General features: G+C 34.4%; 1 protein-coding gene across 8 annotated transcripts in view; it reads right to left on the minus strand.

The window, feature by feature from the left end:
- The window catches only part of ATP8A (ATPase phospholipid transporting 8A1), a 187,280-nt gene that overhangs the window by 112,283 nt on the left and 61,181 nt on the right, over window positions 1-13,816 (minus strand). For 7 of the 8 annotated variants that reach the window (XM_072540150.1, XM_072540156.1, XM_072540157.1 and 4 more), the window contains exon 2: window positions 12,019-12,145. The exons of the other annotated variant lie outside the window; for it this stretch is intronic. In XM_072540150.1, the coding sequence (XP_072396251.1) occupies window positions 12,019-12,121 (103 nt within the window). In that variant the 5' untranslated portion in view covers window positions 12,122-12,145. The remainder of the gene's footprint in view (window positions 1-12,018; window positions 12,146-13,816) is intronic. 8 annotated transcript variants of the gene reach the window in all.

A 13,816-nucleotide genomic window follows, 5' to 3' on the forward strand; every position in this document is an offset into this window, starting at 1 on the left:
CCCCTTAAAAATAATAGGCGGAGTTCAGATCATTTTCACTTTTGAAGTTAAGGGTACAATAAGACTAATTCCAAAATTTCATGCAAATTGGTTCACAGTAAAAAGATTCGGAGTTAAGACCGTATTTTTCGCTTCAATGACTGCACTATATGACATATGTGCTAACTTCATTGCAGTTTCCCACTTACTTTCTGTCAGTCAGCTTTTCTGACATGGTGGGATATTATTTGTTTGTATATAATTAAATTTTATAAAAGAAGGCAAAAATTATTATAAGGTTCATTTTATCGTCTGCAGAATTCTCTTGGGGTAAGTACTTTCATTGTAATCTATAGTCTATAATTCTGACATCATTTTCAATATTCGTAACCTCACTTCTTTCAAAGCCACGTTTTCAATCCTTGTACATGTAGGAATCTAACAAAAGTTAACTAAGTGTAATAATAATTATATTTAATTTTATCCTTGCCATCTGCTAATTGTTTAATTGTAATTTTGTAAAATGGCAAGGAAGTTAAACCCCCTTTGATGTTTCTCTAATACAGGCTGTTATTGTATTTTGTGTCAAAATTTGTCAAAATACTGATAAAAACAATCCCGACGTACCTTCTAATAAAATCTATTTTCTATTACAGATCTATTATTTCTTTCTTTTTACCCTCCTCTAGAGCATCAACTCCAATAATTATGATATCCAATTGACCTCTATCAAATCGTAATCACGTTATTACGAACCGTTTATTTGCCTATGAGGAGAATCGTGATGATTAAAGGAAATTAAAAAAAAAACAGCGACACATACAGTTGCCAATTTTTACTACAAATACGAAGCGCAAATCTAAATATATCTTTTCAATAAACTGAAAAACGAAACACCGAAGAAATCGCTCCTTAATATCGACAGGTTTCTCGAATTTACACGAATTATCGACAGCTTTCGTTCGATGGCGATGAAAAATTAAAAACGTTCTAAAAAATTTACCGCGCATTTTCCTTACCAAATCCAGTTTTTCCATTTACGAGAAACTACTATAAGAAAAGGAAAAGATCATTGGGGCTTTGAGGCTAGACTTAACACATTGTTGAGCGCTAGAATAATATAAAATACTCAAAATGGTCGAAAAAGAGATGTGTTCTAATTCGGATTTTCTCTAAGATAGTTTTTCACGATCTAAGTTATTTTTTTTTATATAGTCCACACATAATCTATTTCGGGTTGATTTTTAGTTTGTCGGACTTTTGGTTTTTTTGTTGTATTAATGTCTTCATTAACAAGGAGCTGATAGGTAAAAGAAGACAGCTGAGGGAAAAATACGGCTCTAACTACACAACAATGAAGAAATTAAATGAAGATATCGCCCGGTCAATCCGAAAAAACGTAAGAAAAAACAATACAAGAGAAATAACTAAAATAATTCAAGAACACAAAAGTTTAAAGGTTTTGAGGCGAAATTTGAACAACATAGGCAGCAAAAATATGTACAAAATAAAAAACAAAGATGGAAACATTACTACTGATAGAACCAAAATCCTTGAGGTTGTCGAATCCTTTTATCGCGAAATGTATGAGAGAGAAATCAAAACGGCACTTTTAGAAATGAAAAATAACAAATCCGCTGACGATGACGGAGTAGTGATCGAAGCGATCAAACTAGGTGGAAATAAAATTATCCAGGTTTTGGCCCAGCTTTTCACAGAATGCATCTACCAAGGAAAAACTCGTTCTTAATGGAACAATGCAGTCATTATTTTATTACACAAGCAAGGAGACATAACAGACCTAAAAAACTACCGTCCTATCAGTTGGCTTTCACACATATATATATATTTATATATATATATATATATATATATATATATATATATATATATATATATATATATATATATATATATATATATAAACTTTCCACAAAAGTTATCAAAAAAGACTGGACGCTAAATTAGACTTCTATCAGCCTAGAAAACAAGCTGGACTTAGATCGGGATACAGCACTAACGACAACTTACTAGCGATAAAGAACCTGATAGAGAAGTCTGCAGAATACAACAAACCATTGGCACTGATATTTGTCGACTACGAGAAAGCATTCGATACCATAAGCCATCAGAAAATCTTAAAAGCATTGACAAAATGCCGAATATTCTTCTTCTTCTTCCTCTTTATAAGCAATTCTGCTTGTTCATTGGCGGATTAATACCTCTATGGAAGGTTGATACTCCATCTTTTGCGCGATCGTCCGATACTTCTTCTGCCGATTGGTGACGTATCTCTTGCTATTTTGACGACACAGGTCTCCTCCGTTCGGCTTATGTGGTTATTCCATTCTTTTTTCTATTTTGTGTCCATTCATTTATAAACTTTGTTATTTTTATTGTTATTCAATCCCCATTGTTATTCAATCTGTACAGCGAAGCTATGTTTAAGGAAGCAATATCAGAGGAACAACAAGGTATATCAATAAACGGAAAAATCTTAAACAACATAAGATTCGCAGACGACACTGCTGTTTTTGCAGACAGTCTAGAAGCATTGCAACGCTTAGTAAATAGATTACATCAAGTCAGTATCAAATATGGACTACAAATGAACGTTAAGAAAACCAAGTTCATGATTATTTCTAAGCAACATACAGTAGGAAGGCTAGATATCGAGGGAAAACAAGTAGAAAGAGTGAATAACTGCAAATATCTGGGAGCTTAGGTAAATGAAAACAATGACCAAGGTAGAGAAATAAGGACACGCATTGAAATTGCAAGACAAGCATTTATAAAAATGAAAACAATGTTTGTCAATCGAGACCTTCCTCTGGACCTGAGGATAAGAGCCTTAAGATGCTACGTGTTCTCGACTTTGTTGTATGGAATGGAAAGCTAGACACTAAAAGTGGATAACATAAAGAAGTTGGAATCATTTGAGATGTGGTACTATAGAAGGATTTTGAAAATACCATGGACCCAACGAGTTACAAATGCAGAAGTGTTAAGAAGGCTACAAAAGGATTGCGAGGTCATAAAGCACATCAAAACAAGAAAGTTGGAATATTTAGGTTATTAAATATGAGATATTAAGGCTCATAATGCAAGGTGAAATCAAGGTTAAAAGATCCATAGGAAGACGAAGAATTTCCTGGCTGAGAAACCTAAGAGAGTGGTATAGTTGCAGCTCAGTAGATCTTTTTAGAGCAGCCACCAATAAGGTACGGGCAGCTGTGATGATAGCCAACCTCCGATAGGAGAAGGAACTACAAGAAGAAGAATTTATAAACTGTACGTTACAGTTTCTTCTAATGTCTTCATTTCTCTTTCAATCTCTCAGCGCATTTGGTGTAATTATTCTCAGTACTCTCATCTCTGCCGTTTCCAGTAGCCTTTGCGTTGTGGCTATGTCGGGTCTTATTTCTGAGGCATATGTCATTATTACACTGGCTTTATAAATTCTTGATTTCATCTCAGTGTTATTGTGTCTGTTTCGCAATATAGTGTTATTAAGGCATCCTGCCAGTCTATTTGCTTTTTTTACTTGATCTCTCACTTCTTGGTCCAGGTCTCCATAGCTAGACAGTGTAATTTCCAGGTATTGTATTTCCATTACTTGTTCAATACTGATGCCATCAGTTTCTATTTTACATCTGGTTGGTTCTTTGCTGACTACTATGGTTTTAGTTTTTTGAGATGAGATTGTCATATTATATTCTTTTGCTATTATGTTAAAGCTGTGTACTATTGCGTCGTCTGCGTAACAGAGTATTTTGATTTCTTTGTTTTCCATTCTGTATCCTCTTCCTTTGTTAACCGTTTTGATGATTTCATCCATGATCAAATTTGAACAGCATGGGGCTAAATGGATCCCCTTGTCTTATTCTGCTGCCTATTTCTATAGGTTCTGTAAGTTGTCCATCTATTCTAACTTCCATTTTGTTGTTTTTAGCAATTTCTCAGTAATTTGCTTTATAACGAATATTCCATCTGGAGACGATCTTCCACTACGTAAACCCTGTTGTTCATCTGCTAAACTTATCCTCTGATTTATTAGCACTTGTAAAATTTTAGTTGTAAGTTTTAGCGTAGTATTTAACAAGTTTCTACATATGTAGTTTTCTGGCTGTTTTTTATCTCCTTTTTTGAATAGTAGAATTAGTTCGCTCGTTCTTCATTCTTCCGGTACTCTATTGTGTTTTATAATTTTATTAATTAATTTTGTTAATTGTTCTGTTATTGCTGCTCCACAATATTTCAATAACTCGTTTGGTATCCCGTCTTTAAATGCTGATTTTTTGTTCTTCAGGTTTTCAAGTATTTTCCGAACTTCCTGTACATTTATATTAAGTCCTGCATTTGTGGTAATTTCTGGGCTAATATTCTGGGCTTTGAGCGTAAACTAAAATTGTGGAAACAGCATCTTTTGCAAAATAATGTGTCTCACTTTGCACATTTAGAAAAACGTTATTACTTCTCAAAATTATGCAAAATATGTTAACATTTTAGTCAACGAATTTCAATTGCGAGTCCAAACGTTCAAAGCTGAGAAGACAGCAGTTTCCACGAAAATGTTTTCCACGTCATTTAATATCAATGTTGATACAGTTATACTTGTTATTATTATTATATAACAAATGGAGATAGCCCAAACATGAGTTACAATGAGCGGACCATCACTAGTGTAGATACAAAAAAGTAGTGGTCCAAGTACTGCTCCTTGTGGGACTTTACTCGTGACTGGCTTATCTAGTGAGTGGTCTTCCCCAACATGAACCCTCAAGTATCTATCTTATAAAAAATCTTGAATCAAAATGTTAAACTTTCCGCGGATACCATAGTGATCCAATTTAGGCAGTAATCGACTTTTGGAACACGGTCGAAGGCTTTGGAGAAGTCTAACTACACTACATCGACAGGATGCCGATTGTTAAAAGATAATGACCAATCCTTTACACAATGAAGTAAGTTTGTGATCGTTGAACGACTTTTGATAAAGCCATGCTGTTGGTGAGGGATGACATTTTCTTGAAGAAGAAACTCACGACATAGCTTCCGAAATAATCTATTCCATGACCTTGTCGACAATAGGATCCAGGCTGATTGGACGATAATTATTGCAATCAAATTTATATCCTTTCTTGATTGTAGGAGTAACCGAAGCCAATTTCCAGGACGAGGGGAGAGAACCTTGATTAAACGAAGCATTCATTATGAGAGACATAGGGAGGGTTACAGATTCTGCACATTGTTTGAGGAAAAAGGAGGTGAGTCCGTCTAATCTTGGTGATAAATTATTGCGTAGTTTTCATAACTGACGTTTAATTGCATCCGGTGTGAAAGATATATTATCAAGAGTTTTAAACAAACGTGGGAACATGATTTGAGGAATGGTATCGTTAGGTTCATCTGTAAAAAACCCGAGAAAAGAATAACGATAAACATTCCGAAGAGTCGTTATTCGAAGAACTTCTCAAAGAAGTTCTCGAACACTTTCCAATAGAAATAATTGACATGCCGAATCATAAAGATTTTAAATCTCAAGACCAGCTTAATCATAGCTGCTGAGGAAACTTGCGGGAAGACAAAAATATCAAATAATAGCACGAGGAGAACTGAATGGTGGACGGACGAAATACGAAGGAAAGTAAAGAAGAAAAAAGAAACATGCAAAGCGCTCTGAAGATTATGAGGCATATAAAGAAAAAAGAAAAGAGGTTAAAATAGCTGTGAAAGCAGAAAAAGAAAGGTCATGGGAAAAGTTTGGACTAAAAATGACAAATAATTATAGAGAAAATCAAAAACTGTTCTATGGCGCATTAAAACAGCTCAGACAAAAGAAAGAACACATAATGCCGAATATAAAAGACAAGAATGGAAAGGTAATAATAGAAGAAGACCAAATAATGGAAAGATGGAGAGAACATTTCAAAGAGCTAACTCATACAGACGTAGACAACATAGTGGAGATACAAGAAATAAATGAAGAACAAAAAGTATAACCCATAACAACAGAGGAACTAGAAAAGGCAATTGACAGAGTTAAATTAGACAAAGCACCAGGCAAGGATCATATCACCCCGGAAATGATAAAATTCATGGGAATAGAGGGAGTGGACAGCATGAAAGAACTAATGAATGATATCATAAAGAGAGCAGAAATAACACAGGACTGGAAGAAAGACATTATACTGCCAATTCACAGAAAGTGCGACAAGAGAAACTGTAATAATTACCGAGGTATTACTATATCAAGTATTCCTGGGAAGGTATTCGCAACAATAATAGAAACAAGAATAAAAACCCAAATAGAACCAACTATGGAAGATTCACAATGTGGATTCAGGAAGGACAGAAGCACGCAAGACCACATATTCACAATAAGACAAATAAGTCAGAAAGTAATCAATAAAAATAGAGAAATACATATATGCTTTATTGATCTGAAAAAGGCGTTTGACAGAATATAAAGAAAGGACGTATGGAGGACATTAAAGGAAAGAGGAGTTGACAGGATAACAATTGATGTTATAAAGGATATGTACAATAATAATACAAATACGGTGAGAACCAACAACGAGGAATCCGAAGAATTTACTACAAGTCAAGGCGTCAAACAGGGATGCTTGTTGAGCCCACTGCTGTTCTCAGTGGTACTGGATGAAGCAAAAGAGAAAGCCAAGAGAAGAATGAGAAAACTAACATTAGGATACTGGCAAATGAAACAGACTCAACTATCAGAGCTTCTATTTGCAGACGACATGGTTTTGATAGCAGAAAACAGAGAAGACCTACAGAACAACCTTGAAATCCTAGAAGAAGAACTGTCAAACATAAATATGAAAATAAATACAGAGAAAACAAAAACAATGATAATTTCAAATAAGAGAAAGACACACGCAATACAATTAAACGGAAAAAAACTAGAACAAGTGGAACATTTTAAATACCTAGGAGTAATAATTGAATCAAACGGTAAACAAGACATGGAAATAAATGAGAGAATGGGATGAACAGGAAGCTTATTTAACACTATGAAAACAACATTTTTGGGGAAAAAAGAAATACCGGCAAAGGTAAAAACGGCAGTCGTTAAATCAGTAGTTAGACCTACAATCATGTATAATAGCGAGTCATGGACATTGACTGGGAGACAAAAATGTCGAGTCGAAAAAATAGCAAACAGAAAGAGGACAGACAAAATACGAAACGAAACAATCAGACAAAACCTAAAACTAGAACCAATAAACGAAAAAATAGTAGAGGGGCAACTAAGATGGTTCGGGCACGTGTGTAGAATGTCGAATGAAAGATTAACAAAACGAGTGTTTGAAACGAGAGTGCAAGGAAAAAACAAACGAGGAAGACCAAGAGTTAGGTGGGTAGATCAAATCAGAAAAGAAGTTGAGAAGAAAGAATTAACATGAGAAAGTGCACGAAATCTAACACAAGACCGGATAGAATGGAGACAACAGTGCAAAACTTAACCCCACCAGCCTTACACCTAACGGTAGAAAGGCTTAGGACTAAGTAAGTAAGTAAGTAAGTAAAGATTTTAAAAATGTATTTTTCTCAGTAAACATCGAAAATTTTTATAAATCTTATGTGAACCCTGAGAAATTTCCGTTTTTAACGAAAAATGCAAAGCAAATGATGTCTGTTGGGAAGTATGTATGTTTGCTAACAATTATTTTCAACCATGAAATTAATCAAAAATGACCACCCATCAAGACTGACTGATACACGATTAGAAAACTATTACTACTACAACTATTATTGTACGTACGTGTAACTACCTCATTAACTCCAGCTGATATTGATCAGGTTGTATGGAAAAAACAATGCCAAATTTCTCATTAAAAATTTCAAGCAAATTTACCGGAAATTATTTTAGTACGATAAGACAAATTTCGAAAGGCATTCCTACTCTTGACGAGAAATACATGTTCTTACATCAAAACAAAATGAAACTACTATTACCTTTTTCTTTTTCTACCTTTTCTTTGTCTATATAAAGTGCATCTTTTAAATTTTTTTCATCATAATTAAAGTTATCTTTGAAATATATTACCGATATTTAATGACAGTTCTAAAATAAAGCCTTATCCTAAGCGTAAAAATAGAGCTAGGAAAGCAACACCCAACACCAAAACTAACAGAAACAAAGGACTAATGTCTTGCTTGTGTACAAACTGTTATATTAAAAAATATTTCGATTAGAGGTTCTAACTTAAATTATTAAAAGGTACTTTTTTGAACTGTAGTTCGAATATTAACACTTTTTAACTTGTCATTAAGCGGCACTATGTTCTGCTGTCACTGTTTTTCTCTTCAACACTGTTCTTTCTAGATCCGCGTTATCCGGGAGTTGTTTATGTTTGCTAGCACATCTGGCTATAATTTTTCTACCGTCTTTACGTTTAGGTCACAATGGATGAAACTGTTTCTTACATACCATGTATTACAACTGTTCCCTTACAGTTTGGTTTGAAATATCTGGATGACTTCAATGTTATTATTGTTAGCGCATTCCCAGAGTTTCACACCATATCTCCATACTAGTCTAAATATTTGTTTACAAATCAGTAGCTTATTATCGAGGCCTGCGTAGCGCAAGCGGTAGGATGCTCGCCTCGCAAGCCGGTGGTCCGGAGTTCGAATCCTACCGCCGGCAAGAACATCTAGACATTTTAAAAATGTCTATCGGCCCCAGGTCGACTCAGCCTGAATAAAAATGAGTACCTTGGGTAAAACCAGGGGTAATAATAGACGGTTGAAGCGTAGCACTGGCCATGTTACCTTCCTTGTATACCGTAGGCCCTAGATATAGCAGACTACCCTACTATACTCCCAAAGCCGCGACAGCGGTATAAAACGGGAGACTATTATTATACTATACAATTTCTTCCTAGCGTCCTACATGTTACGATTTTGTTCCAATAAGATTTATCCAATCTTTTATTTTATTTACTAAAGTTTACAGTTTTCGTGCAGCTTCTTCATGATAATATACATTTGTCAAAGAGCAAGAACATTATTGGTCTGTAACATATAAGTGGTCCCAATACACTACCTTATGGTACTCCTACCTAACTACTACTATTAGATTACAAAAGTTACCCTCTTCAAGGCCTTGTTTCTCCTCTGAATTTTCCATTGTTTAAAATATATTCTGTCATCTTCCAGAAAATCCTTCCACTACCTTACGTTACTAGTGCTATAAACTATTTTATTAATCACCTATTACATTACAAAGTTTATCCCCTTCGAACTCTTGCTCTTCGTATGAATTTTACCTTGTTTAAAGTATCTTCTATCAGCTTCCCGAGAATATATGTCGTTTTTGCTTTAGTTTTCCACACTAGTGCTTCCACACTGTCAAGTCGTGGATGGTCCTTTAAGCTCCAGTTTTACCTTATGAAATAAAAAAAATACAGGGGGCAGGTCCAATCGCTCTCGATACCCTTTACTCTGAACTGAGTTTTTTCATCACTTTTAGGCAAACTTTATGGTGAATGATTCATCCAAAATCTGTCTTCATTTGTTAATCACTGTGAATTTTCTGGATACTGTGGTCTGTTTTGACATTGTGAAGATCTCTAATCTTGTTCAGTGGTTTCACGTCTATCCTTATAATACATAAAGATATCTATGACACCCCGTATGATATAGTGAAGAAATGTTAGAAAAAGTTATATATATTAGATGGATCAGCGATTTAAAATTTTGTATTTTCGGCGGTGCCAAATGTACAGTTCCTGAGATATACGGATAATACACGTATTTTTAAATATTAAATATTTTACAATCTTCTGTTACAGTTTTATATGCCGATGCAGCATATATCCTGTTCCTATATAGACAGAAAAAGGCTGATATGGATAAACTTTGTAATGTCTATATTGACCATTAATATTGACATTTTCGTCGATGGTGGCAGATTTTATAAGGCTACTAGAATAAGTAACCGAAAATCAAATCAATCACTCATTGAGCCCCGTGCTCTTCAATTTAATCATTGATGGAATCATCAAAAGCGTTAACAAAGGAAGAGGGTACCGAATGGGAAACAAAGAGATAAAAATACTCTATTAGGCAGACGACACAATATTGATACCCCAAAATGAAGATAGTCTGCAAAGACTGGTTCACAGATTTAACATAAGAGCAAAAAAATATGACAATCTCATCTCAGAAAACTAAAACAACAGTAGTCAGCAAAAAACCAACCAGTAAAATAGAAATTGATGGCATCAGTGTTGAAAAAGTAATGGAAATAAAATACCTGGGAATTACAATGTCCAGCTATGAAGACCTGGACAAAGAAGTGAGAGATCAAGTACAAAAATTAAATAGACTGGCAGGATGCCTTAATAACACTATATGGCGAAACAGACACATTAACATCGACGTGAAGTCACGAATTTATAAAGCCAGTGTAAGACCAATAATGACATATGCCTCAGAAACAAGACCCGACACAGCCACAACGCAAAGGCTACTGGAAACGGCAGAGATGAGAGTATTGAGAAGAATTACCGGAAATACGCTGAGAGATCGAAAGAGAAGTGAAGATAGAAGAAAAAGTAACGTACAGTGTATAAATGAATGAACACAAAATAGAAAAAAAAATGGAATAACCACATAAGGATGGAGGAGACCCGTGTCGTCAAAATAGCAGGAGATAAGTCACCAATCGGCAGAAGAGGTATCGGACGACCGCGCAAAAGATGGAGTAACAACCTTTCATAGAGGTATTAATCCGCCAATGAACAAGCAGAATTGCTTATAAAGAGGAAGAAGAAGAAGAAGAAAATCAAATCAGTCAAACAACTGTTGACAACAGAAAAATGGCATCGGTATAAAGCACAATTGAAACGGAAACAGAATGAAGACGAACCAGATCGCTAAATGGAGTTCTGTGAGACAATGTTAAATACATTTAACACTAAGCCAAATTTTTTTAACCAAATCCTTTTTCTGATAAGGCTACTTTTCATTTAAATGGCACGGTGAATAAACAAAACTACAAGTACTGGTCAGATGATCATCCGCATTGGATGATGGAGACACATACGCAGTATCGACAAAAGATCAATGTGTGAGCAGGAATTATTAATAATATCATTATTGAACCTTATTTTTGGGATAAAACCATAAAACGTGAAGAATATTCTACATTTTTAGAATTTGCGTTAATTCCAGAATTAGCCAGACTCTTTCGTGATACTATAAATTCTCATCTTGTAAGTAGATAAATCTAGAATGGCATCCAAGATCCCCGGATTTGACACCTCTAGATGATTGTTTATGGGGTTAATTAAAAACCAAAGTGTATGTAAATAGGCCACAGACTATCCAAGAAGTGAAAGACAGAATTACAGAATAGATAGCACTAATTTCTCCGGAAACCTATGTTGGTCCCATTTAAAAATACGTATATTTTCCATATATCTCAGAAACTGTACATTTGGCAACGTCGAAAATATTATATTTTAAATATCTGGTCCATCTAATATACACAAAAAGAACATTTGGTTACTATATCTTACGGGGTGTCACAGATATCTTTGTTTGCATACTTTACACGCGCACTGTATAATACACGTCAATACTAGCATCAAGTCACCGCTAAAATAAAACTATCATACTTGCATTTGTGAAACCAAATTTGGGTCTGTTATTCTTCTCACTTTGACGGTACATAATCATGAGACTAACTTTTATAAACAACTTCAAAAATTAACCATCAAATCTTTATTTCAATTCTTTTCAAAAAGTTTCTATTGCACCTCCTACTGGTAAAAAAATGCAATTCACAGTTTTTATCTATTATTTATAAAATTATATAACACCATGTACACAAGCAAAGGAAAAGACCCATAGGTAAGAGAAAAGAGGATAAAGATTCATTACAAGTTAAACCCAGATTAAATCAATACACGCCAAAAAGATATCTATGGAACAAGCACTAAAACATTTTCTTAATTAATTTTGTAATATGGGTTCAATTTGCAACGAATCAAACGGTAGAGGTACCTGCGGGGGGAGATCCACGATGGTCATCTCGGTTTCTGGTAGAGCCGTTGGTTGGACTGACGGGGGTCACCTGGCCGAGCTCGAAACTCTGCTCTCTCTGCATTCGTCCCTCGCTTCACTGGACACCCTGGACGTAAGGTATGTTAGTATATCAATTTTTTAATTCGCAACTTTCAGAGACGCTATTTTAAACAGTTTATAAATAATAATCAGTGTTGGTACTTTCAGATTTTGGATAACTATGTTAGTTATTTTAATAACTGTACCTAATTTACGTAATTATTTTCTTTGAAACCCTATTTTGACTCCTTGAGACACGCCCATGTATTTATTCGTGGAGGACGAAGAAGAAACGTTTGAAGACAATAATATGGAGAGACTGTATTCCAAGGAAAACCAGAGTGAAGAAGGGATAGATGGACAGATATCGTAAAAAGAGCAATACGATCCCTGGAAAAAACTACTACGCATTTTTAAGATGTATAGATTGGAAGAAAAAGGACAGCGCGTAAAATATTCTTTAATATACTATGTCATCCTATGAGACGGTATGCAAAAAAATAATAATTGGAAAATAACAGATCAAGTTTACAAATGGTAAATTGATAATTCAATCAGATTTCTACTCGCAGACAAATTTTAGGAAGAAACTACTGTAGCATCGCATAGTTGTTACTCATCACACATTTTTATAGACTACAAGGCAACTTACGGCACAGGTTTAGGGCACTGAAAGATCTAGAAATGCCAAATCAGCTTGGTAATGTTAACAAAAATAACCCTTCGAAAAAGTTAGGCGCAGGGTACGGATCCAGAGGGAATTGTCTGAACGATTGAAGGCCTAGGGTGACTTTTATCTCATAATGTTTAATCTATTGCTAAAAGTTAAAAATCACAACCGCAGGCTCAATAGTTACCAAGTCTCTCGAGTATCCTATCTATCATCCTTAGAATCTTTTAACCAAGTACACTCGAATTACATCCACTAGACACATATTTTATTATATATTTAAAGATTTCTATTAATATAAACTTATAGAAATACGCCATAATCTGTTTCATTTAATTTGTATAAGTGGATTATAAAGCGTTTTTATGAAGCACACTTGTCCGGATCACACTTTAACTGCGATCGAACGAAAATGACATAAATTGGTAACACTTATTTGACCGTTGCTGTGTGGACACTTCAGATTTGTTTTTTTTAATTATTATTAATTAAACTCTGATCATTGCAGAAAGAAATTAGTGTGATTTAATTCCAAAATGTCACATAAGAAGTTAAATAGTCGTTGTAAAGAGATGGTTGCTTCTTTGATCCATTACTTTGAACATGAACGTGATAATAACGACACCATTCTACCGCTGACTGCTGTTAGGGAAGTATGTAATGTATTTTTTATATGTTTATTTAGATGCTTAAAATATAAATATTTGTTTTAGCGTGTAGCTGCAGCTTTAAATTTACATACTTCAACTGAGTTCTATCTCTGAGGTCGTAAAAACTAAAATACCTTTAATATCACCGCCCAAAAAACTTACTATGCCTAAGAAATTTACCAATACTGAAGTAATAAATACAAGCGAAATTCGTAATACAATTTACAGTAGATATGAACGAAGTAAGTATACATTTCGTTTAAATATCATAAAGGGTATTAAGTAAAAGAGCTTTGTTTACCATGAAATCAAATTTAATTCATTTCAAAAGAACATGTGACTTTGATCTCATTATGGATTCAATGTCTCTCAGTATTTTACTTTTTTTATTGTTACGTTGCATGTTCACAACCTACTC

The sequence above is a fragment of the Diabrotica undecimpunctata genome, chromosome 8 (genome assembly GCF_040954645.1).
Source record: "Diabrotica undecimpunctata isolate CICGRU chromosome 8, icDiaUnde3, whole genome shotgun sequence".
Lineage (NCBI taxonomy): Eukaryota > Metazoa > Arthropoda > Insecta > Coleoptera > Chrysomelidae > Diabrotica > Diabrotica undecimpunctata.